Source organism: Ursus maritimus, unplaced genomic scaffold (assembly GCF_017311325.1).
Source record: "Ursus maritimus isolate PB19 unplaced genomic scaffold, ASM1731132v1 scaffold_15, whole genome shotgun sequence".
Lineage (NCBI taxonomy): Eukaryota > Metazoa > Chordata > Mammalia > Carnivora > Ursidae > Ursus > Ursus maritimus.
Window position 1 is genome coordinate 46,578,605 of NW_024423897.1, and position 27,276 is coordinate 46,605,880.

The following is a 27,276-nucleotide window of genomic DNA, read 5'->3' on the forward strand; positions in this document are numbered from 1 at the left end:
ATTGGTTACCTCAAAGCATTCATAGCATATAGGAAAAATCTCAGGGAAGGGCCTGAGAGCATGTATGCTCTGCTCTTTGTGGTCACCTGAATCTATCTCCCAAAGTGATCTGAGTATCCCCTTTTTTGAAACATGTCAGTGGTCAAGAGAGAACGCTAAAAAAGAACACTTGTCTTGGGAAAGAGGAGAGAAAAGGCAATGACTGAGTGCCCCTACATGTCAGGTGGGATACTGACTAATGTACTCATTGGATTCAAATTGTTGTTCTACGTGTCCGTATTACAACATGATTCACTCTCAGTTGAACTCCAAAAACCCTTATTTATTACCAGTGTTGTAGGGGCATTCTCAAGAACCAGCCCCATTAGTAGCTGTTACATATTAATCCGTTATCACTCATCAGTCCTCTACTTGAGACCCTGAGTGTGCTGTTGATAACTGTGAAAGTGGGAAATGCCTGGTGAGTAGATTTACAGGTAATTTCAAGAATATAAACAGTTACAGAAGAAATACGGAAGGCTGTAAAGAAAGTAATGAAAAGGTAAATAAATATGGATCGAAACTCTCTATGGTTCAATAAATGAGAATTTTGGAACACGGTGAAACACAGTACCTAGAGAACATTCTACGTTGTTTAATTTACTGTATGTTCTATCTTTGAAGACTGAAAAAAGCATGATAGAGTCAAAATATTAATAAAATACGATTTTAATGCAATACTTAAAAAAAAAATCAGAGAGTTTATTAGTAAAACTATCACCTGGGAAAGGTAAGGTGAGGCTTACAGACTTCCAAATGTAACAACATGTTTGGAGTTAAGAGCCTGGTGTGAGGAGTAAAGGAAGGCTACATTTTTGAGATACTCTTGAACGACAGGACTGGTTTCTTTTGGGAGGGGGGCATGTTACTGTCACAGGAGCTACTGTCTGACAAGACCTACTTTATGTGGGATAAAGTAACATCCCTAGTCTTACTTCTAATGGGGAGCAGCCTGACTCACTAAAGCTGTAGACACAGATGGATCTAATTGATCCCGGGAGGGGTTGTCAAAAGACAGAGCTGCTTTTGAATCAGCATGAAAGCTGTCTTACTTCCATGTCCTTGGAGTAAACGATAAGCTTGAATCATGTCAGTTGAGGAAACATGGGGTATGAATCATCTTTTTTTTTGGGTCTGAAAACATGTTGGCTGACTTAAGAATGATAGTAAAAATATGTTGTGAAAAATAAGCATCAAAATGTGAAATTACTTGACGTATTTGGGTACGCTCTGTTTGTTTTGTTTTCCTTTGCTCAACTGTCTTTTCACAGAGTTGCTGTGCGAGGTATTAATTTAGGGCTGTGTTATTCCATGTGCCAGTAGGTATTTTATTAATGTTATTATTGTATTATCACTGAGCACAGCAAAGAACCAGAGTGCGGTGGCATTAAGCAGGGACTGAAGCAACTTTGAAGAAAGGTTAGGAGTAATAACTCCAAATGCGTGCGGTTGACCTTTGAACAATGTGGGGGTTCAGGTGCACTGACCATCTGCAGAGTCGAAAATCCGCATATACCTTGACTCCCCCAAACCTTAACTACTAAGAGCTTACTTTTGACCAGAAGCCTAATGGGATAACATAAATAGCAAATGAACACGTATTTTGTATGATATATGTATTGTATGCTGTATTCTTAGAATAAAGTAAGCCAGAGAAATAAAAATGTTATTAAAAGAATCGTAAGGAAGATAAAATACATTTAGAATACTGAACTGTATTGAGGAAGACCCCTGTGTTAGCAGACCCGTGCAGTTCCAACCTAGGTTGTTCAAGGGTCAAGTGTATACCATGTCTGGTCCCCCTGCCCCAAGCTTAATTTCTAGTTATTGTTTCCTTTACTCTTCTAGCCTTTGCCATTGGATACACTGATTTCTTGCTTCTAATCTTCTAATGCTCTATGCCCTTTGGCTCTTATTATATCAGTCATGGAAGTGATTCCTAGTGCATCAAATGAGTGAATCAGTGTGTGCACTACCAGTGAGTTGGGGGATTTTCACAACTGTAGTCTTTTTTTTTTTTTAAGATTTTATTTATTTATTTGACAGAGAGAGAGACAGCCAGCGAGAGAGGGAACACAAGCAGGGGGAGTGGGAGAGGAAGAAGCAGGCTCATAGCGGAGGAGCCTGATGTGGGGTTCGATCCCAGAATGCTGGAATCATGCCCTGAGCCGAAGGCAGACGCTCAATGACTGCGCCACCCAGGCGCCCCTCACAACTGTAGTCTCTTAAATTTAGAAATGAAATTTAAAATATGTGGGGTGCCTGTGTCGGTTAAGCATCTGACTTTAAAAAAAAAATTTTATGTATTTATTTGTCAGAGAGAGAGCAGGAGCAGGGGGAGCTGCAGGCAGAAGGAGAAGCAGGCTCCCCGCTGAGCAAGGAGCCCAACGCAGGACTCCATCCCAGGAGCCGGGGATCATGACCCGAGCTGAAGGCAGACGCTTAACCCACTGAGCCACCCAGGCGTCCCAAGCGGCTGACTCTTGATTTTGGCTCAGGTCATGATCTCAGGCTCGTGAGATTGAGCCCCACATCGGGCTCCATACTCATTTCGGAGTCTGCTTCTCTCCCTCTCCCTCTGCTGTCTCTCTCTCTCAAAAATAAGTAAATAAAATCTTTAAAAAAGAATTTTAACCTGTGTGATCACTATTCAGTTACATTGAGAATTAATATTTGGTTTGAGTATGAGTGATTCGCATTACAGAGATTTCAGTGGATAATTTTGCTCAGTGTGTGGAACTTTACTTTTGTTCCAAAGATAGAAAACTCTTCGTTACCCTATGAATTTTAAAAGACAATTTAATCGAATTAATTTTGTGTATAAAATGAGAAAGTGAACAATTCAGTTATAAACTCAATCTCTGTAAGAAGTATTGGATGATAAGAGACTGATGACATGATGTAAAATTTTGTGCATGTAAACTTCCACGTATATGTTCAAAATTGCAGAATTTAATAGAACAACTGAATAGTTCCTTTTTCATGTTACCTTCTTGTGTGTAATGATATTTCTAACCAAAACCCACCACTTAAAATTGATTAATAAATGAAAATCATTATGAGTTTCCATAAGTAGAATGTGATATTTAAAATAATTAATAACTCGTTATTAAAATAGAAGCATTTCTCTGTGTCCTGCCTAAACTCGTCTTAAATCTCAAATCTGGTCTGTTCACCACGCTTTTAGAAAAATTTCTGTAATCAATTGGAATTGATTTTTTTCATCATGGATTAAGAGATTATCAGTGTAGCTGATTTTCATTTGAGAGCCCTTTCCCATATATCAAAAATTTTATTATCTGGGCAGAAATTTGAGCTCAACTATAAAACACCCTTAGGGAGTGAGAGGAAAGAGAGGCCTGGCTTATCAAGTGTCATCCTATAGCAACATATATAATTCATTTTAAATGTTAATAGTAAAAATTCAAAATTCAAAAAATTGCCCACTCCCAGACATGAACACAGTCAGCCTTTATTTCAGTGTCTAAATTCCACATTCCCTTTTTCTTTGTCCCTAAGTTTCTTTGAAATATTCCGTAATACCAAGTTTTATCTACTTTTTCTCCCCATATCTACCTTATTTGTACACAATATCTCTTTTTTTCACTTAACATTTTCATTCTCTATTTTTCACTTATTTAGCAGATTTTTGTGAGGATTAAATGAGGTATTGGTATAAAATATTTTATTTCAATGTTTTTTAATATTTCTAGAGCAGTTTAAGTTTACAGCAAAATTGAGAGAAAGTACAGGATCCCCCACCACCACACATGCATAGCCTCCCCCGCTACCAACACCCCCACCAGAATGATACATTTGTTACAATTGAACCTACTCATCATAGTCACTCAGAGTCCATAGTTTGCCTTAAGATTCACTCTTGGTCTGTACATTCTGGGGATTTGAACAAATGTGTAATGACCTGTATCCATAATTATAACATTGCCAGAGTATTTTCACCACACTAAAAGTCCTCTGTGCTCCGACTCGTTGTCTTTCTGCCACCCTCACCCCTGCCAAGCCCTGGAAGCCATTGATCTATTTATTGCCTCTATAGTTTGACTTCTCCGGAATGTCACGTAGTTGGAGTCATACAGTATGTAAACGTTTCAGATTAACATCTTTCTCTTAGTAACATACATAAATAACTTATACATACATAAATTACATACAATCTTTCCATGGCTTATGAGGTCACTTCTTTTTTGTTTTTTATATTATTTTTTATTTTTTTATTTTTTTTATTATATTATGTTAGTCACCATACAGTACATCCCCGGTTTCTGATGCAAAGTTCGATGATTCATTGGTTGCATATAACACCCAGTGCACCATGCAATATGTGCCCTCCTTACTACCCATCACCAGTCTATCCCATTCCCCCACCTCCCTCCCCTCTGAAGCCCTCATTTTGTTTCTCAGAGTCCATAGTCTCTCATGCTTCATTCCCCCTTCTGATTACCCCCCCTTTCTTTATCCCTTTCTTCCCCTACCGATCTTCCTAGTTCTTATGTTCCATAGATGAGAGAAATCATATGATAATTGTCTTTCTCTGCTTGACTTATTTCACTTAGCATTATCTCCTCCAGTGCCGTCCATGTTGCAGCAAATGTTGAGAACTCATTCTTTCTGATAGCTGAGTAATATTCCATTGTATATGTGGACCACAGCTTCTTAATCCAGTCATCTGTTGAAGGGCATCTCGGTTCCTTCCACGATTTAGCTATTGTGGACAGTGCTGCTATGAACATTGGGGTGCATATGGCCCTTCTCTTCACTATGTCTGTATCTTTGGGGTAAATACCCAGTAGTGCAATGGCTGGGTCATAGGGTAGCTCAATTTTTAACTTTTTAAGGGACCTCCACACTGCTTTCCAGAGTGGCTGCACCAACTGCATTCCCACCAACAATGTAGGAGGGATCCCCTTTCACCACATCCTCTCCAGCAATTGCTGTTTCCTGCCTTGTTATTTTTGCCATTCTAACTGGCGTAAGGTGGTATCTTAATGTGGTTTTGATTTGAATTTCCCTGATGGCTAATGATTTTGAACATTTTTTCATGTGTCTGTTAGCCATTGTATGTCATCATAGGAAAAGTGTCTGTTCATATCTTCTGCCCATTTTTTGATTTGTTTATTTGTTTCTCGCATATTGAGTTTGAGAAGTTCTTTGTAGATCTTGGATACCAGTCTTTTAACTGTAGCATCATTTGCAAATATATTCTCCCATTCTGTGGGCTGCCTCTTAGTTTTTTTGATTGTTTCCTTGGCTGTGCAGAAGCTTTTTATCTTGATGAAGTCCCACATGTTCATTTTGTCTTTTGTTTCTCTTGCCTTTGGAGATGCGTCATGAAAAAGGTTGCTTTGGCCAATGTCATAGAGGTTGTTGCCTATGTTGTCCTCTAGGATTTTGATGGATTCCTGTCTCACATTGTGGTCTTTCATCCATTTGGAGTTTATCTTTGTGTATGGTGTGAGAGAGTGGTCAAGTTTCATTCTTTTGCATGTAGCTGTCCAATTTTCCCAGCACCATTTATTGAAGAGACTGTCTTTTTTTCCACTGGATGTTTTTTTCCTGCTTTATTAAAGATTAGTTGCCCAAAAAGCCGAGGGTCCATTTCTGGGTTCTCTATTCTGTTCCATTGGTCTATGGGTCTGTTTCTGTGCCAGTACCATGCTGTCTTTGTGATCACAGCTCTGTAGTACAGCTCGAAATCTGGCATTGTGATGCCCCCAGCTTTGTTTTTCCTTTTCAACAGTTCCTTGGTGATTCGGGGCCTTTTCTGGTTCCATACAAATTTAAGGACTATTTGTTCTAGTTCCTTGAAAAATGTCATCGGTATTTTGATCGGGATAGAATTGAAAGTGTAGATTGCTCTGGGTAGCATCGACGTTTTAACTATGTTAATTCTTCCGATCCATGAGCATGGAATATTTTTCCATCTTTTTGTGTCTTCCTCAATGTCTTTCAAGAGTGATTTATAGTTTCTAGAATATAGATCCTTTACGTCTCTGGTTAAGTTAATTCCAAGGTAACATATGGTTTTTGGTGCTATTGTAAATGGGATGGATTCCCTAATTTCTCTTTCTTCAGTCTCATTATTCGTGTATAGAAATACAACTGATTTCTGAGCATTGATTTTGTATCCTGCCACATTACTGAATTGCTCTATAACCTCTAATAGTTTGGGAGTGGATTCTTTTGGGTTTTCCTTATAGAGTATCATGTCATCTGCGAAGAGAGACAGTTTGACTTCTTCGTTGCCAATTTGGATACCTTTTATACCTTTTCGTTGTCTGATTGCTGTTGCAAGGACTTCTAGTACTATGTTGAATAATAGTGGCAAGAGAGTGTATTTTTATTTTTTTAAAAGGTTTTATTTATTCATTTGACAGAGAGTGAGAGTGAGAGCTATAGAGAGAGAGAGAGTATGAGCAGGGGGAGGGACAGAGGAGAGGGAGAAACAGACTCCTTGCTGAGCAGGGAGCCCAACACGGGACTCAGTCCCAGGACCCTGAGTTCATCACCTGATCCAAAGGCAGACACTTAACCAATTGAGCCACCCAGGCGCTCATAGGTCACTTATTTTTAATGCTAAATACTATTCTGTTGTCTGGATGTACCATAGTTTATTTGTCCACAGGTGCAGGGTCTTATGTGGAAATAAATTCTCAGCTTCTTTGTATCATTACCGAGAAGTGCATTTGCTGGATCATATGGTAAGAGTATGCCTGGATTTGTGAAAAGCCACAAAGCTGTCTTCCAAAGTGGCATTCTGCATTTTCATTGGCGAAGAATGAAATTGCCTGTTGCTGTTCCTCCTCGCCAGCGTTTGGTGCTCAGTATTCCAAATTTTGCACATTCTGAGAAGTGTGTAGCGGTACCTCATAGTTGTCTTAATTTGTTGACTGAACAGCTTCGTGGAACATCTTTTCATGCACTCATTTGACATCTGTATATCTTCCTTGGTAAGATTTGTTCAGGTCTTTGACCAATTTTTAAATTGAGCTGTTCGTTTTCATTTTGTTGAGTTTTATGAATGCTATTGTTTTCTAGTGCAATTAGAAGAAGCAGGGAATTCTGGTAAAGGTGTTGCCTTTCTCTAGTATTGTCAACTATGGGATAGATCCCATTTAAGTGAGAGATTCTGTTGGGTGAGTAACTTGAGAAGATCATATCTAAAGCTTACGGATAATCAATTATCTCATTGCCAGTAGCTTCTGCTGAGTTTCTGGCTAATGACTACCCAAAGAGATCAAGGAGAGATTGCAGATATGCAAATCAAGTCATTGATAAACATATACAATTCAGATAGAGCATTAAGTGATATTCGGCTCAGAACCAGCATTCAGAAATCTGGAAATGTGATTCACTGAAACTCAACTTTTCTCTTTCCCTTGTTCACACAATTCTATTGCCTCCATAAATTAGTTTCTCACCCTTTACTTCATCGCCTTCATCCTAGACTTCTGCCATCATAGGTGGCAAAACCATATGTATACTTATTGTCCATTCTAACTCACTTCTTCCTCCCAATATTGTGTTTTTCTTATCTTTTATATTCACTAAAGACATCAACCATATTGAACTCTATCATGGTGCTTACCATTTTTTGCTTATTGAATAAATATGTATTCACTTTTTAACTACCATCTCCAAAATGCAGGAAATGAAGATACTTGAGAGTTGGGGATATTTCCTTGTTCTCTCACATTCTACATGCAAAATTTAATTTGATTTTGAAATTCTCTTGCTAAATTTATCCTAATATATAGTGAAATATAGAATGTGTATGCATGTGTATGTGTGCATTTGTATTTTTTCAAATTGACCATAAGCAGATCTAATATATAAATATAATTAGTCTTGGGTGCCTGGGTGGCTTAGTCAGTTAAGCAACCTGCTCTTGATTTAGGCTCCGGTCATGATCTCAGGGTCCTGAGATCCGAGCCTCACTTTGGGCTGTGTGCCTATTAGGGAGTCTACTCAAGCAATCTCTCTCCCTCTCCCTCTGCCCCTCCTCCTGCTCTCTCTCTCTCTGAAATAAATAAATAAATCTTTAAAATATATGTAAAATAGGTCTTTTTGTTTTTTAAAAGTTTGAAGACCTGGGTGTTTAGGGCTTAATCTCTGCTATTTTAGCACAATACAGTCAAGAGTCTACTTTCTCTTTCTTTCTTTTCTTTCTCCCTTTCTATCTCTTTCTTTCTTTCTTTCTTTCCTTTTTTCTTTCTTTTCTTTTTCTTTTTTTTTTTTTTTGTAACTGGTTTCTCAGTTCCTTAGCTTTTATAAATGAAGTTAATGGAAACAAAATGTCATCAGTACATTTGCAAGTAAATGTCATACAAAAATCAACTTTGAACAAATAATTCTCTTGAGGGTCCTAAACACATCACAGTAGTAAAAAAGTTAAATAGGGCAAACTCCCCAGATATTAATGCATTAAGCTACTACTGTAGTGTCTAAATTCCACATTTCGTTTTACTTTTTCCCTGAGTTTCTTTGAAAGCATCTGCTTTTTCTTCCCGTGTCTGCCATTTGTACACAATATCTCTATTTTTTCATTTAACATTTTTTGTGTTGTTCATACTGTTATTTTCCCTGCATCCTTCAAATGATCTAAAGGTTGACACTATTTCTTTTACTGGTGCTTAGTCTTAGCTGTTGTTAAATGTTGGCTGTCTCCACTTAGATTTAATAAAGTAATTCATGAAAGATAGTTTCTGATAAAGAAACTAATACGCTATTTCTTTTTCTTAAAGAGATCTTTAAAAATGCTTCCTTGTGTAGAGTTTTGTATAACTCTAATCACTCTTTTGTATTCTAGTATTTATTACTTGGCAGAGAGCAAACTAATTCTGTATTTATGGCCTGTTTTCTTAGAAAATACTGAATATTCAGATAGCAATTGGGAGAAAACACTTTATCCATAGGTTATATAAAATATTCATTAAGATAAAACAGTTAATCCTTTTTGAGCACTGCTTACCTTATCTCTTTCCCTTAGCATTCACAATGTGAATTTTAATATATATATATGCAAAAGACACATCTGATAGAGGACTTTTCTCCAAAACATACAACAATTCTTTTAAGTCAAGGATGAAGGTGATGAAATAGAAGGTTACTAACTATTTTAATTGAAGGGAATGGAATTGTGGGAACCAAGGTAAGGAGAAAAGTTGAGTTTAGGTGAATTTTACTTTCAGATTTCTTAGTACTAATTTTAGGTTGTATAATTTATCAGTGACTGGATCTGTATGTTTGTAATCTCTCCTTGATCTGCTTGGGTTGCCATTAGCCAGAAACTCAGCAGAAGCTCCCCCCAGTGAGATGGTTGAGTATATATTAGCTTCAGACATGCTCTTCTCCAATTATTCATTCATCAGAATCTCTCATTTACTATTGGATCTATTCTGTAGTTGACAACATTAAGGGAAGGCAACACCTTTATTAGAATTCCCTGCTTATTTTGATTGCACTGGAAATGAAGAACACATTCCCTCTAAGTTTACACCAATGGAATGACTAAGAATAATTCATTTGAGAGGTTGTTGATCGAGAACCTAACTTGCTATGAAGAATGAGAAGATCCTTTATGAATAAACTCATTGTGTTTTTCCTCAAATGACCGATCCATTGACAATTAGTAAAATAGGAGCTACTGCAAAGAACATGTACAAAATGGACAAGTTTACTTTTATTTGCTTTGGTGGCAGTTAACTATCAACGTATGGTGACATCATTTTTTAAAGATTTTATTTATTTATTATTTGAGAGAGAGAGTGCTCAAGCACCAGTGTGAGTAGGGTGGGGGGAGAGGGCAGAGGCAGAGGGAGAAGCAGGCCCCGCATGGAGCAGGGCTCAATCCCAGGACCCTGGGATCATGACCTGAGCCAAAGGAGACATTTAACCAACTGCACCACCCAGGTGCCCCAACATAGTCATAATAATAATAATAACTAATTTATTCCTGGTTTTAAGCTGAGCACTTTGGTCAGATTTGTTTAAACATCACAACTGACATTATTTTACAGAGAGAGAAACTGAGGCCCAGGAAGATCCAATTATGTCTTCAGTAAGAAGGAAAATAGGATTTAACCATTAGCAGCCAGATTCTAAAAGTCAAACTAATTGCTCCCCTTCCTCAGTGTAATTGAGCTACTCATCTAAATTTTTGAGTTGCTTTTTAATTTTAAGATTGCTGAAAATATAATTAAAATATCATAGTTTTCAGTAGCTTATTAAGGAAAATTGATAGAAAGTCAAAACAAGTCAGTAAAAATATATACTATTTAATTCCTTAAAATATGGTAACTATGGACCTTATTATATACTTGAAAGTATTCTAAACATTTTACATATGTTTCCCTGATTTAAACCTTATAACAACTTTAACTAAATCTGAAAAATGTTTGAATTATTATTTTTTTTAAAGATTTTATTTATGTAGTAAGAACGCATGCCTGAGAGAGAGAAAGAGAGAGCAGAAGCAGGGGCAGAGGGAGAAGCAGACTGTCCCCTGAGCAGGGAGCCCCATGCAGGCCTTGATCCCAGGACCCCAGGATCATGACCTGAGCTGAAGGCAGACGCTCAGCTGACTGAGCCACTCAGGCACTGCCTAAATCTGAAAAATGTTTAATTGAACTATGACAATATTGACATTTGTCAGGCTGGAAAAGCAAATACCAAATTATACAGTTGTTTTATTAATAATTTTTTGATATATATTGAAATAAAATCTTATTATTTGAGATTCGGTACCTTTTATTTTTCTAGACAACCACAAAGTTCTTATAATATTTAGACATAACTGAGGATTTACTGACAAAATTCAGTGGATCTGTAATACAGACTTACAGTGTAATTTTTATGTGGATTGGATCTTGACAGTCAATGATAAGTTTGCTTTCATTTTTAAACAAATTTTATATTATTCTGGTGATATACTCAACGAAATCTCAATGGCTAAGTGTCCAGATATTAGTTAGGGTGATGAATTATTTTGAAAGCTATCCTATTAAGTTTCTTGTTAACTCCTCAAAATGACAAAACATCCAAGTTGCTTATATATTCTTTATAACACTTTTTGAGCTTACCTTTTGCTGGTTCCAGTTCTTTGCTCTATCTTGAAATGCTGAAGGATAACCCATATAAGTTACACACATTTTATAGCTCATTCCCTTCTATGATTTCTTTAATTGCTTTTAGAAAAGAGTCTTTTCTCACATTTATTTCAAATTTCATATTACTTTGATTTTTTTTAATGATCAGTTACTTCAAAAATATCAGAGGTATGAAACCCTCTCCTTAGAAAATATTACAAGACTTTTTGATGCATTGGGGCATCTGGGGTGCAAAGTCGGTTAAAGTCTTGGTTTTGGCTCAGATCATGATCTCAGGGTTGTGAGATAGAGCCCTGTGTTGGGCTCCACTCAGCAAGGAGTCTGCTTAAGACTTTCTCTCCCTCTGCCCCTCTCCCTGCTCACTCTCACTCAAATAAATAAATAAATCTTAAGAAAAAGAAGAGTATTTGATGAGTTAGGAGAATGTGAGTAATTTCCAGAGTGTAAATGAGCTGAAGGACAAACAAATTGCATGGAGGAGATAAAACTCAGTTATTAGAAAAACACGGGAAATAAAAGCTGTCTTTCAAATATAATGTCTATATTTGGGTCTTAAATGGTAAATGACTCTAGTTAAAAAGGTACCTTTCTTCAGAGACATTTGGCCACATCTACTAGAGAGAGTAAGTAAACCCAGCTCTGACCTGGAACAACATGCATTTGACTCAGTTCAAGGTGGTGTTGGAGGTACCTGAGAAAGGCTTCAGAATGCGTGTGTTTGAATATTCAAAGACACAAAATCAACAACCCATGCTTGAAATGTGATCAGGCTATTATTCACAACAACAATCAGTGTTCTTATAAAATAATACAATTCATACATTAAAATACAAGATACGAGGGATAGAACAATAAACTCGGTGATGAATCCTTCCTACTCTCTAGAAACCTTCTGCGTCAACCACAAAACAACATACAATTACTTTGAGAGACACTGCTAACGCCAATTAAAGTTGATAAATCAGATAAAAGAAGTACGAAGATAGAATTTTGTAATAGGGAAGTAATAAAGCTGTCTGAAGGGATTCAGTAAGGCTTCAGGGGAAGAAACATGAGCGAAGGCACGATCACATTATTCCTTTATGTAGTCATGTAGTACTGTCCTTACGTTGTAATACGTGAGAACACAGAGACTACCTGTTTAATATTGAAGCTTGTAATCGCAGAACCCAAATTGGATCAATATTTGCCTAAACTCTACTTTCTTCCCATTAGAGTAAGCTGCTTCACAGTCTCTGGAGAATAAACCAAAGTCTAGGTATGAAACTTTGGGGGAAGGTAAAGTTGGCATCCAGATACATAAATGGACACAAGTCAGAAGATCATACAGGACTATTTAAAAAGGACTTAAGAAAATGAGAAAATCTCGGGGTACCTGGGTGGCTCAGTCTTTTGAGCATCTGACTTTGGCTCAGATCATGATCTCAGGGTCCTGGGATTGAACCCCGAGTCAGGTTGTGTGCTCATGCTCTCTTTGTCTCTCTCTCAAATAAATACATAAAATCTTAAAAAAAAAAAAAAAAAAAAAAGAAAATCTTAAGTAACCTGGAGAAAAATAAAAAATATAACAACTATAATTTTAATAAACTGTAGATTATGATACATTTATCTTTCTTTAAAGATGTGTTTTAATTATATTATGGGCTTCCAAATGGAAAATTTGAAGACAGAAGGGTTATGCCTTTATTAAATATTATAATTTTATAAAATGTTTAGTTTCACGTCAAACAAGCAAGAGAAGCTCTCTCAACTATCTATGATATAACTCTTTATTTTACTAAGAGGGAAGTTAGAATGAGGAGGAGGATTAGAAAAAAAAAAAAACGAAGAGGAACTAATAGAAAACTAGCAACTACTATTTAAAAAGTTCAAGAGAAATGTTAGGATTTCTAAGAAAAAAATGTAATTGTGATCCTTGATGAAGCAATTATAATCTTAAGTGTTGCTGTATGTGACTTAGGCTCTCGATAAAATGTGGAAATAAATAGAACTGAATTTACTTTCATTTAATTATCTTCCCCAAGACAAAAACTTAAAAAAAATAAATAAATAAAACACCAACCAGTGACTAAGAGAAGACAGAAGGAAGAGATTTTGATTATAACCACATTAAGAAAAGAAAATTTCCTACCTTGACCTGAATCCTTACTTCTACATCTTTATTGCTTAAGTAATGAGATGTAATACTTTTAGAGGAACTCGGAACCATCAAGTGCTTTTTACAAAATGTGTTTGAGAATTTAGCTTTTCCATTAACTGTGAGAAAGTTATTAGGCAAATTAAAAGACACAATTTTAAGGAGAATGCTTACCTAATGAAGAGAAGAAAACTTTTTGAGGCATTTCTGAAAATTCATTTACAGAAGAGTAATAAAATTGTACTCTGTCAAGTGGTCTGCACAGATTAGGTTAATGCTTTAATTTTTGATTTCTATGCAGTTGTGAAAACAGGTTTCTTAGCAACAGTGGCTCCATACTTATATGAACTATACATTTGTTTTAATTATATATAGATCATAAACACCTTTTTTAAAAATTTAAGTCTCATCTACTTGCCAAATAAGGGTAAGGTGATTCAAATTCTATATTTCAGGGTTTTGCTCATTTACACTGGTGAGTGAGGCCAGATTAGGCAGTCCCTTGTGATACTGTTGCCATTCATTGCAATTAAAGTATCATTGTAGCCTTAGATTGCCTGTGGACTGTGGCAAACCTAAAGTAAACATGGGGTCTACGCTCTGGGAGGACAGATCTCCTGAAAATGATCTAGACATTTTAGGACAGGGTCACATCTTCTCTGGAATGTCTCGGAAATGTAGTAGCTCCATTTTCAGTTTCATTGATGGTCACTTCTTAATTGCTGTCTTGGGCAGAACATCACAGTTGAAAGGGGTGGCTGCTGCCTCACGGTTACTGTTTGGTTGGCAGAGGGGTGAGTCAGTCACACAGATAGGACATCAGGAAAATGCCAGGACCTAGTCCTAGACCCACAAGCTTGCGGTCTGATCGGCTGTGGGAAGATGCTGAAGATGCTTAGCTGACTAGAAAATGTTCAACTACGTTTCAGTAGTACTCCAGACGTGGGTGGTAAGCTTTCTGAGAAGATCACATCCAGGGAAGGGACGAACCGAAACTTACGAGGTGACGGAGCTAAGATTAGATGCCAGATAATAGTGAATAAGAGACAAACAAAAACATGGTTGCGTGAAATAGGGCTTGGCTGTTTGTGCCCGTGGTCTGTGTTTTAGGGATTTGTGGGGGAGCTTTGTAATTCAGGTATTTCAGCGTTGCTATTTTGAAGTGCATGACTTGACTAACTTTGTTTGGCCTGGGGATTTAGATAGGTTCACCGCGATGATGTTCTCTGCTTGTACTGACCTCGCTGTGATTCCCAGGCTAGAGCAATGGTGATAAATATATTGCTCATTGGGCCTTTTAATGAGCAGAGCCCTTTCACCTAAAATGTTCTATTTAAAATTGGTAAGACTACATGATGATAATTCTACAGAAAACATCGATGACCTGGTTCAAATATCAGCTCTAAAACTTTCTCAGTATGTGAACGGGGGCAGATTCCTTAGTATCTCTCTGCTTCAGTTTTTTCATTGGTTAAATAGGGAGATGAACAATACTTATTTTTCAAGGCTTTTCTGGGGCTTTAATAAGGTAATACATGCAAGCATTTAGAACAGTATCTGATATGTGCTAAGATGTCAAAATGTTTATTACTATGATTGAAAATATGTGTTGGAAAAGGATTTTTTCACTCTATATATCTGCTACATAAAGATTGATATAATTCAGTTTCTGTTTTTTTTTTAATTAATTTTCTTGGATTGTTTTAGTCCAGCTGCTTCACATAAAGAAGGTAACATCTGTTATTAGCAAATAGGTTAACTAATAAAGGAGATAAAGAGACATTATTAGCTAAGTTCACTGTTTTGTTTTATTTTTTTCAAAAGTTGTCCTGATATATAGAGTAATAAAACGACAGTGGCTCTTTTAGATGTGTTTGAGGAAAACACGTCTGTACAATTGCCACATTGTCAATTATACAATTGCCCCTTGGGTTCCATAATATGATTTTTTTTTTCTATCTGTGGAAATAAAGATTCTACCTCTGTTCTGGCCTAAGTTCTTTGTAGCTGTATCCGGTTGCCTTCCCCCACCACCAGCTCTTCCCACAGACACCATTAAAGAATCTTTTACTGCTTGGAAAAGTTTTAATATTCAGCAGGTTAAGGAAACCCATGGTCAGCTTTAGAATTTTAGTCTCTGCTGAGCTTTCAAGGTGTCAAGACCCTAAAATAATATGAACAGCAGGAGTACTAAATCTTTCATTATTTCCAGTTTCCCCTTGAGCATACTGACTTTGCAATAAAGAAGCTGTCATTTACACTCTTCTTTATTGCAAGGTGGGTAATAGCTACAGGGAGAAAAATAAGGAACTGTGTCAAGTTAGCCTGACTGCCATCATGATTCATGTGTAATCATTGCACATTTGCATCTACTCTTTTTATACACAGGTACTTCATAGATTGGAAGAGTGATGGGGACAGCTACTTTACAATAGACGGAACTGAAGGAACCATCGCCACTAATGAATTACTAGACAGAGAAAGCACTGCGCAGTATAATTTCTCCATAATTGCGAGTAAAGTTAGTAAGTATGGCACGGACAGAATCAATGTTACACTGCAGTTCTTTGGACTGAACACTCTTCAACGAGTCCCCGCTGAGGTGTTTTTCATTTTTGGACTGACAGCCGAGTGGTCTCCTGGGGAAACTCAGAAACCTGTTCCTTTTCCTCATAGCATAAGTCCAGAGGAATTGTGACAGCTGCCAATGAGCCCTGTTTGCAGGCTTGCATGAATATCTAGTAGTGCATTTCATTGTGTGACCTCATCCCTTTCCACGCTGTACCCTCAAATATCCACCGGCATTCCGACTTCTCTTCCACACCGGACCTCCGTATAGAATATTGGCAGCTCCAGAGGCTGGGCAGGAGGAATTAATTCTCACACAAAATCGCCCATTCTGAAATATTTTCTGACACTGAAGAGAGCATTTTAAAATCACCCCTCTTCCTTCTCTCTCCTTTTCTTATAATGTAATTGTAATGTATTTTTTTTTAAATGAATGTCACTGTGGGATATACAGGAGCTTTAAATGCTTTTCTTTAAGGAGTCACTCAGAATCGATAGGATTGTTAGGACTTGTGTTGATTTCCGGTTGGTCCAGAAGAGAATCCTCTAGACTGAGAGTGACACAGCTCTCCATATGTTTGACTGGACAACCTAGGGTACTATCACGACTTCCTAAGGTAGCAGGTTAGAGGGAGAATGGTGACATTTGGTTATCAAGGTAGTTGTTTGCACAGGAAAGTGCACCTGCCAATCCATCTGCTTGTGGTCTCTTGAAAGATTTGGGGAAATCCCTTCTGAACATCTTTCATTTTGTTTCTTTCTCATTTTATTTTGTTCATCTGGTACACCTACTTTGGCAGCTAATTTCATTTTTCTATGCAGGGAAGAGCTAACTGTAAATATATCTGTTGAGGGGTTTTTGTTCAGTCTCAACTCAGTGGGGTGTAAATATTATACAGCTTCAACAATTGCTTCCAACCCTGAATAGTCAGAAACCTATTCCTAGGCCTTCACGATATCTTTAGCTGATTTCATTACGTTGTGGTTATTCTGATTACTAAGAGCAAGACTAACATAAAAGAACACGCAGCTTCCATCTCGTTTATTGGAACACTCACCTGTTCATGTGAGTAAACTGACAACCCCGAGGCTACCATGCTGGAGAGGTCACACATTGGTGGTCAGGTTGACCATCCCAGTTCAGCTCAACCTTCAATCATACCTGCCAGTGTGCTGCACAGGTGCGTGAAACTGTCTTGGAGTCTCTAGCCCAGGCCATTCGCCAGCGCAATACCACAATGCAGCCTCCGCCACTGCCCTGTGAAATGGAACATATGCCCGGACCAACCCCGCCCAGATGCTTCACTCACAGTGTTGTGAGAAGGACTAAAATAGTAATTAGTTCAAGCAACTGCATTTTGGGGTCATTTGTTGTTACACAGCAACAGCTGACTGCAGGACTCAAGGACACCGTAAGTTGGAACTGTGACTCCTCGCTGGTGGGGGTGCAGATTCTCCAGCCGGTTAGGGTGGAAAAGACAGAGGGAAGGACAGAGACGTAAGTCTCTCTTACCTGCCCCCATATAATGTTCTGTTGCTTGCCACTGCTTCTAGGGCTAAAGTGGACTGGCACTAGGGCAGTTGCCCAAACATTGTCTTCTTACGTGATCTTTGAGTTATTTGATGTGGGGAACTCTGGACATCCCATGTACATAGGAACTTGTTATGGGTACCCAGGTGGTAGACCTTCCAACTTCTTAATTCCAGGGTCCCCTTGCATAGAGGGCAGTCTTCTTGGGTGCGTTTATAGCATAGTTTCTCAGTGTTGACTTTGTGTTGTGCCCCCTTGACCCTGAGGAAACTCACACATCCTTGTCATATGGAACAGGGACTTCCCAGCTGTTCTTCTGCTGGATGGTTTCTCTGTCCAGCCGTCTTCCAAATCTGCCCTCCCTGCTCAGGTAGGCTCTGCAAGCAGATCATCCAGTCAGCTGCCTGAGCAGACAGATCATCAGGAGAACAGAATGCCGGTGTACCCTTTGCGGAGGACACCTGTTTTCTTTACAGCGTTTTCCTGGGCTCTCTCACACCTGGCATCTTTTTTCCCCTCCTATACTGCATCCTACTACAATTACGTTTGTTACTCATCATTTCTTTCATGTTAACTTGCAATTATTTCACTCATCTGGAACGTTAGGGGATAGCTTAACCATATTGTAGTTAGAAAATAAACTTTGGTATATATTCTTATACAATATAAGAGTGATGTCAAATTAGCATTTCTAAAATAGGTACCCCTGTTCCCTTCCAGTACCTATCCAAAGACCATTGTGTAGATTTTAGGGCCCCAAGGAAGTCTGCTGGGGTAAATGCATGTATCCATGTGAAAAAATAAAGAGGCTGAACACACACCACATGGTAATTAAAGATTTACAATAAGAATAGCTTATTATGGGTTTTATTTTGCTTGAAATCACAGAGTTTAAAAGTAAAATTTATTCATATTGTAATGCATAAGGGTGCTCTCATTGATCAAACTAGCCAGCTGAGCAGGAAACTATCATCATGGTGAATGACTGAGAAATAAATAGATTACACTTGTACTGCCAAGAAGAAAAAATTATGTAAGTATACCTTATTGCAGATTGAACTAGCATGTGTTTTGGCCTGACCCTTACATAAAAAATCTCAGGCAAATGAAATGTTACAATGATTGAATGACTTCCAATTAATTAAAAAGCAGTCATTAATCAGTGTTGCTGTAGTTGGAGATCCAAATAATTTTATTAGACTCCTAATAATTCTTTTATGCATTACTGCTTTGCCGTTTTTATTATACTAATCTTGAGAATTTTCGGAAAGATGGAAGTTCCAAAAATTCACTTCATTCAAATTATCAGAAACTTTCAATACACATATGTTCCAATATTTTTTGGCATTACTGTAGCAAATATCATTAGGCAAAGATAATTAAAAATATCTACATTAAAGCCCTAGAACATATTTTATATAATTATGAAATAAACAAATGATACCAGAGACGGTTCTTCTTTTCTTGGTCAGTAGTTATGCGGATGGCAATGGACTGTTTGCATTTATTATGAAACAGGTAAAAAATCAGTGAATTGACTCACTAACTGCTATATTTAGGGAAAATTTTGTATGTAAATATATCATTATGAGTTGGGATTAAATTGTTGGGTAATTATTTTTTAGGTTATTTGGTATATAGAGCTATTTTTTATTACTTCTTTTTACTTCAACATAATGCAAATGGTATTATCTTCATACATACAGAAAAATTAAACTCCTTACTATCCATAATTCAGGCTAAACATAAATTCACACATTTGTTTTCATAAGTTGGTATAGGCACAACTTGTTGTGAGTTATGAGAAAAATGAGACCAAAATCTATGCATAAGGATATTAAAGTTTAGTAGTTAGAAATTGACCAAAATAGAGAATTTTACTAAGTTATAACTATGAAAATTATGCTTAATTCCAGGGACTTCAGATTTAAGAGTATTCTTATCCAACCTGTAGGGGGAAGTGGCAAAAGGTTATAAATGACCATAGTATGGTCATTAAGTGATAAAGTGTTTAAACACAAAGAAATAGATTTCGTGATAGAATTTTCTGAAGAATTTCATCTGCCTGCATGCCACATAGTTAGCCATGAAATGATGTTCTTAGACCAAATGAGAAGAAAGTACCTAATTTTTCTGAAATAATAGCAAGTAGTAATAATAATATAAACTAATATACTAAACAATTCTACTAGCTTAATATATATTAAATCAAGATGAGTATTATGGTCCACACTGTGAGTGTGAGGAAATGGAAGCTCAGAGATATTTCATTTGTAGCTCCGTGTCCCACTGGGAGTGGTGACCAAATGAAGATGGGAGTCCTGGACTCTCTCACTCCAAAACAGAATTTCACATGGACAATTAATCACTTGCCTAAGCTTACTAGATATATTTTAAGTAAGTTATTAGTTGAACTAATCAAGGTGATTTTCATATGTATAGATAGAGTACAAACTAGTAAAAAATTATACATTTGCAATGTTCATAAAATTAAATTGAAATTTTTGTTAGTCTTGACATTTATCTATCATCTGTCATCTATCTATCTATCATCTATCTATCTATCTATCTATCTATCATCTATCTATCTATCTCTATTATCTATCTATCTATCTATTATCTGTCTAGCTAGGCTTGTTAGACTGCTTATCCATTACAATCCTATACTGAGTTTGCATGTTTCAGAAATTTGATTGTGTACTGACTGACATCTATTAACTACTTGTATAAAATCACCTCTTTTTTTTAATCAAATCAATAATGGGTTTTATTTGCCTTCCAAATACTAATTTAATTTTGCTGTGGTTAGACTAAAGAAAGTCACTTAAGAAGAATTTTTTAAATTATTGAGAATTTAACATAAAGTGAAATGGCATCTATTTCATAGATAGTCGTGTTGACCATGGATGAATTCAAGGAAAATATGCTGACTCTCATGGTGCTGGTGGGTCACGATCCATGGAAATTTCCTGTTTTATCAGCTGTATGGAACCCACTTTCTTCTCAGTTTAGTCTGTTTTTGAAAGAATATTTGTCCATTGATATGTTCAATTTGCTAGAATGCACTAGGCTCTGTGTTAAATCCTGGAGGTTTTAAGATGAATATGAAGCAGTTCCTGTTCTAAAGGAATTCAGACTATCTAGGGTTTTATGTTATTGCAAATATTTAAAATTAATGATAGGTTTCCTCTAGTGTTTTCATTGGGGAAAAAAATTGATTGGCGGTATTTTTAAAGGTTCCTTGTTCTTTAGAGATCAGTTTTTGTCACCAACAGCATAGAAAGTAATATTTGACTTTAGCATAGATATACATGAATAATTTAAATCCTCTTTATGGATTGCTCAGTCTAGATACAGATCATACTACTGTAATTGAACAGAGCTATTATTAGAAATGGTTTATCTTGTAATTTCAAAATGAACTGATTTAAAGAGAAAAGAAAAAGAAAGCTGTGCTACTTATTCATTGGATCTTGCCCAGTTTGCACTATAATTCAGTGTTTTTTTGTCATAAAAAGTTAAGATTTCATTCTTGAAGTTATTGTAATTACAATTTAGTACATAGTCACAAAATTGAATTTTTAGCACTGATAGTTATTCAAAAGCAGATGTCGTCTTTAAATAAGAAAGCCTAACAGCTTCGGCATATTTTAACATACTATGAACCCTGTGTTTGTCAGTGCTTTACAGTTTTCAAAACATTTTCGACTGCATTTCTCACTGGTCCTTGGAAATATTCGACTATTTGGCCAGTATTTATTGAATATTTTATACATAATTAAAAAAACCCACCACTTTGACCCTTGAGTGTAGACTGGGCTTTCTCCCAGCATGGTGGCCTCGACAGCCCCGTAGGCATTATTTTTTGAGAGTAAGCGATCCTCATGCACATGAGCAGATCTCAGGCGCTGTGCCTTCGTGTTCTCGGAGTTCGTTGATATCCATCATGGAGCAGTGACAAGCGTACTAAGACTTGGATTCCAGTCTTGGGTCTGACAAAAAAAAAAAAAAAATGTAGGGCAAGATTATCCCAAAGTTTTCTCACCTCTAAGTAGACAATTAGAGATCTGAAATTTTCAGACTTGTAGATCGTCAGGATACTTTGTCAAATGAAATCTTATGTGGAATCCCAGTATACTACATTGACGAGAACTGTGGATAAAGCCAATGACTTTTCTTTACCCCATAAAACTCCTTAGCCTTGAGGAAGATGGCATGAGGGACCTAAATTGATATCAATTCTACTTCCTTTTAAAATTTAAAATTTAGTTTTCCCATCCAGGAGCATGGTATGTTTTTCTATTTCTTTGTGTCATCTTCGATTTCTTTCATCAGTGTTTTATAGTTTTCAGAGTACAGGTTTTTACCTCTTTGGTGAGGTTTTAATATTGCACTGTATGTTAACTACCTACTTGAAATAAAACTTATAAAAAATAAATAAAATTCAGTTTTCATAGGATTTATTAAAGGTTACAATGCTAGTTACTAATGAACCATTTCTAAAAGAGATTTCTGATTTCAGGTTCCAAAGATGGGTATACCTTTTGTCTTTCCCTTCCTATATGTTCTTCTAATAGTGAGGCTGACATTCCTTCCATCAAGAAGTGGGTTCAATCTTCCTTCCACTTGAAATTTGAAGTGCACTAGTGACAGCCCTGACTAACACAGAGGAGATGCATTTCTATGTGACTGTGTTAGGTCATAAATGCAAGAGTTTCCATCTGGATTTCTCTCACTTTTGAAATACTTGCCCTTGAACTTTAGCCATCATGCTGAGAAGAAGCCCAATCTATGTAAAGAGACCGTGAATGAGTGTTCTTGTCTCTACCTCCAGCTAGGCGTCTAGCAAACCACCAGGATCAAGTACCAGCCATATGATAAATGAAACTTCAGATGAGAAAAGCACCAATTCAGGAAGAAATGCCAGTCTTGTCTTTTTTCTGTTTCTTTCTTTCTTCTTTCTTTCTTTCTTTCTTTCTTTCTTTCTTTCTTCCTTCCTTCCTTCCTTCCTTCCTTCCTTCCTTCCTTCCTTCCTTCCTTCTTTCTTGTCTCCCTCCTTTCTTTCTCTCTCTCTTTCTTTCTTTCATGGTTTAGGTGCATTTTATTTGTTTTCTTCCAAGATCATTCTACAAAAAACTACTGTAATAACTAAGGCCCAGACAAATGGGTGAGAACAACTTCCTCTTCCCCAGAGCCCTCCACCTGTCCCTATGTTCCTCAGTTGTGTCAATGCTCCTGTGTATGCGGATAGAGAGCTTACTACTTTCATCTTCCACCTAGCCCAGAACGGGACCTGCCACCTAGCACCCCCTGCGCGCTCAGTCCCCTTTCTCACATGTTGGTCCTGGTTACAGGCAGCCATGGTAAGAACTGTTGGGATCCAGTAGGAGTTCTGAATCCCAGAAGGCCATAGCCAGGGCACAGCCTGTGAATACTTCTTGCTCTAATTTGGTGCCCTAGGAATGCTGTTGGGCCCAGCACCTCCATCACAGAAGCCAGCTGCATATTCTCTGGCCAGAGAGAACCAGAGCTTCAGGCCTTAGCCAGAAGCTGGTGCAGGTAAATACAGTCAGACTGGAAGGGGCAGTGACCATCCTCCCACATGAAGAACTGCCATAGGATCTGGCTGGTCCAAGCCTTGAAGCTCCTGATGAGTTGCTTCTTCTCAGCCTCCTTGCTCACCTAGAGTTTGTTGGGGGTGATGTAGCCAGAATGGACATGGTACTGGGGACAGGCCTTCATGATGTCTTGTGGGAAGTCCTGTCATCTCATTTGCCAGGGTGCACAGGCGCCTGGGGCATGGGTGCAATTGGGCAGGATGCCTATGACTCATCCCACACCTTGTCAATGCAGGTGCCACACATGAAGCCCTGACTGTCCTGCTCGCTCTCAAGGTCCAGGCACTGAAATGGGGCATGAGCTCCCAAGTAGGGTCTGCCTTGGGCTGAGAGTCCTGGGAGTAGCTTTGATTCCTGTCAGCAGATAATGGAGACAGGGACTTCCAGAAACTGTCACCAACCTTCCTGCCTTGCTGGCCAACCCTTCCAGACCACATTCTGTGTCCCGCAGGCCCCTGCTCAGCCCCGAACCATAGGTACAGAAGGCAGGTAAATGGGCTCAGACCCCACTCCAGGTTGCATGGAACTGTGGATACAGATAGCTGTCTCTCTCTCCATAGAAACAGAAGCCTCCCTGGAAATATCTGCAGACCTTGGCTACCTTCCTGCAGTGAGAAAAGCAGCAGCTAGACCTCTAGTGACAGGTCCCTTGGGCAAGATTTCTGCATGGTAGTTGGGAGCAGGGCCTGCTCCCCCTACCATGGGCATTGTCATGAGGCCCTGTTGGGTCCATTCCAGCTCAAGCCCTAGTGAGAATCTTTCTTTCCTTTTAAAATATATTTTAATATTTATGACCAGGATTAGTTATCTATTGCTACATGATAAATTATCCTAGAGTTTCTTTGGGTCAGGAATTCTGAAAGGGTTTGTTTGTTTATTTATTTATTTATTTATTTATTTATTTATTATTTGGATTTTATTTATTTGAAAGAGCGAGAAAGAGCAAGCATGAGCAGCGTGGGGGAGGGGCAGAGGGAGAAGCAGGCTCCCCCCTGAGTGGGGAATCCCACTTGCCGCTCAATCCCAGGACCTCAGCTGAGATCATGATCTGAGCCAAAGGTAGACAACTCATTGATCCACCCAGGCATCCCTGAAAGGGTTCATCTAAAAGGAATGGCTTAATACCTCCTCCAGGAAATCTGGAAGACTTGACAGCTGGAGGCTGGAATCTTCTGAAGACTTCAGAAATCCAAAGTCACTGACACTTTTTGCTTTCTGCAGCTAATCCAACTCCAAGGAGCAATGTCGGCCTTATTATCAAAGACGACAGCGTATTTGAGATTCATTCAAGTTGTTGTAGCACATATCACTGTTTTGTTCCTTTTTATTGTTGAAGTAATTTTTATTGTGTGGATAGGTCACACAATGTTTTTCCATTCACCAAAGATGGACATTGGCATTTTTGTCAGTTTTGAACTGTATACATAATACTTTAATGTGCATTTGTATACAGGTTTTTGTGTGGATGTTTATTTCATCCTCTTGGGTAGATACCTAGGAGTGGAATTGCTGCATTATAGGTTCATGTTTAATGTTTACAGAAAGTTCCAACCCATTTTCAAAAGTCATTGTACAATTTTCTGTTTCCATCACTGGCAGTCCTTTCCATCAGCAGCCCAGTTTACTTCTCAGCAATGATTTGTGAATTTCTGTTAATAATTCCTGCATTTATTTTGCTAAATTTATTCCTAAATATTTTATTATATTTGATTTTATTGTAAATTGAGGTTTTTTTCCCTCAATTTCATTTCTGGTTTGTTATTTGCTGCTATTAAGTGTGCAGTTGCCATTTTTTATATTGCTCTTACCTGTGGACTTGATGGACTCCTTTATTATAACTATTGGCTTCTTTGTGGATGCTTTAGGATTTCCTACCAACAGGGTCATGCCATTTTTGAATAAAAATAGTTTTTTTTCTTTCATTCCAATCTGGATACTTGAATTTTTTTTTAATTTTATTTTCATTTGATTGTACAATGGTGAATATAAGTGGCAAGAACAGCCATTTATGTCTTGTGCCCAATATTAGAGAGAAAGCACTGACTGTTTCACTGCTGAGTATGATGTCAGCTATAGGCTTCTTGTAGATAGACTAGGTTAGGTTGAGGATCTTGCCTCCCATTTATTACTTTCTTAGAGGATTTTTTAAAAATTACGAATGGATATAAGATGTAGCCAAATGCAAATTCTGAATCTATTTGAGATGGCCATGTGTTTTTCTGTTTTGTTTTGTTTTCTTCTATTAATACAGTGTGTTGGATTGATAATTCTTGGACATTAACCCTACATCCTTAGGATAAATGCCATTTGGTCATTATGTAGTAATTTTATAGTATGCTCTGGAATTGATTTTTTAATATTTTGTTAAGGAATTTTTGTACTTATGTTTATGAGTGATATTAGCCCATATTGTTTTGGTTTTCTTGTGATGTTTTTCATTGGCTTTGATAGCAGGATACATAGAATGAATTAGTGTTTCCTTTTCCATTTTCTGAAAGTTTGTGAAGTATTGGTATTTTGTGATCTTTAAATAGTTGATAGAATTCCCCCAGTGGGACACCTAGGTAGCTCAGTCAGTTAAGCGTCTGCCTTTGGCTCAGGTCATGATCCCAGGGTCCTGGGATCCAGTCCTGCATCAGGCTCTCCAGGGTGCGGGGAGCCTGCTTCTCCCTCTCCCTCTCCCTCTGACAGCCGCTCCCCCTGCATGTGCTCTCCCTCTCTGTCAAGTAAATAAATGAAATCTTTAAAAATAAAAATCCCCGAAGTTAAAAAAAAAAATTCCCCCAGTGAAGGCATGTGTACATAAGTTTTTTCTTGGTTGGGAGATTTTTAATTACAACTTGAGTTTATTCATTTGTTTAAGGTCTATTAAGGTTTTGTATTTCTTTTAAAGGTCAGTGTTGGTAATTTGTGTCTTTCTAGGAATTTATTCAGTTCATTTATGTTGACTAGATTTTTGGCATAAATTCATAGTATTCTTTATAGTATTTTAACTCATTTATGATAAACAGTGATTTTTCCCTTTATTCCTTTTTTTGTAATTTGGGCTTTACCTTTTTGCTTTCTTAATTGAAACTGTACTTGAAAATACTACTAATAAGGCAATTCTAACTCAGACTGATTCAGAAAGCTAAGGGAGCTCACTGAGATATCACCAAGGGATGGGGAAAGAATATCTAACAAAACACCTTTGAAGGCATAGGGGATAAAAACAAAATGATTTCTTGATTTTATTATGTGAACCAAAAACTATTAATAAGCTGGTTATTAAATATAAACAACATGCATCAATAAATAATTGGAATTTTAAATGATTTGACTACAAAGAACACAGCAATTAGTCATGTAAGATTTTGGTTATTTAAAATTTGGTTATTTAAAATTTAAATTCAGGGACAACTGGGTGGCTCAGTCTATTAAGCATCTGCCTTTGGCTCAGGTCCTGATCCCGGGATACTGGATCTAGTGGGCATCAGGCTCCTTGCTCAGCAGGGAGCCTGCTTCTCCCCTGCCTGCCACTCCCCCTGCTTGTGCGCTCTCTGTCTCTTTGACAAATAAATAAATAAAATCTTTTAAAAATAAAATAAAATTTACTAAATTTATACTTGAAACTCCCCTCTAAGTATTCAGTGATAACTAGTTTCTACATGGCAAAAGTATTGATAATAATGCTCATGCTAAGTCATGATTAAATAAATTTCATCATCGCTGTCCCAAATACAGATTAGATGAGTCATTGTTTCCTCAATATAATTTTCTGAATTATATGCATAAATCAAAAAAATCTATATTACTCTAACAAATTATATTCTCTTGTAAAAAGTTCAGTGCTTAACCGTAGTAGTTCTTTTTTTTTTTTTTTTAAAGATTTTATTTATTTATACGACAGAGAGACAGCCAGCGAGGAGGGAACACAAGCAGGGGGAGTGGGAGAGGAAGAAGCAGGCTCATAGCAGAGGAGCCTGATGTGGGGCTCGATCCCATAACGCCAGGATCACGCCCTGAGCCGAAGGCAGACGCTTAACCGCTGTGCCACCCAGGCGCCCCAACCATAGTAGTTCTTGAACAGAGATGTTACTCCTTTCCCAATTGGCTTGTCGCTCTGCCCCTCCCCCGCTCATCTCTCCCTCTCTCTCTCAAATGAACAAACAAAATCCAAAAACAAATAAACAACATGCACAAAACTTTCCTCTTTATATGGCCTCAGGACGTGTACTTTATATAGCATGTGAAACGGAAAGCGGAGACTGATTTTTA

The 27,276-nt window shown here is 37.5% G+C and overlaps 1 protein-coding gene across 2 annotated transcripts in view; it reads left to right on the plus strand.

Annotated features, from left to right (window-relative positions):
- CDH12 (cadherin 12) overlaps nucleotides 1-27,276 on the plus strand; it is a 256,933-nt gene that overhangs the window by 215,228 nt on the left and 14,429 nt on the right. For both annotated transcript variants that reach the window (XM_040630527.1, XM_040630529.1), the window contains one exon: nucleotides 15,691-15,827. In XM_040630527.1, the coding sequence (XP_040486461.1) occupies nucleotides 15,691-15,827 (137 nt within the window). The remainder of the gene's footprint in view (nucleotides 1-15,690; nucleotides 15,828-27,276) is intronic.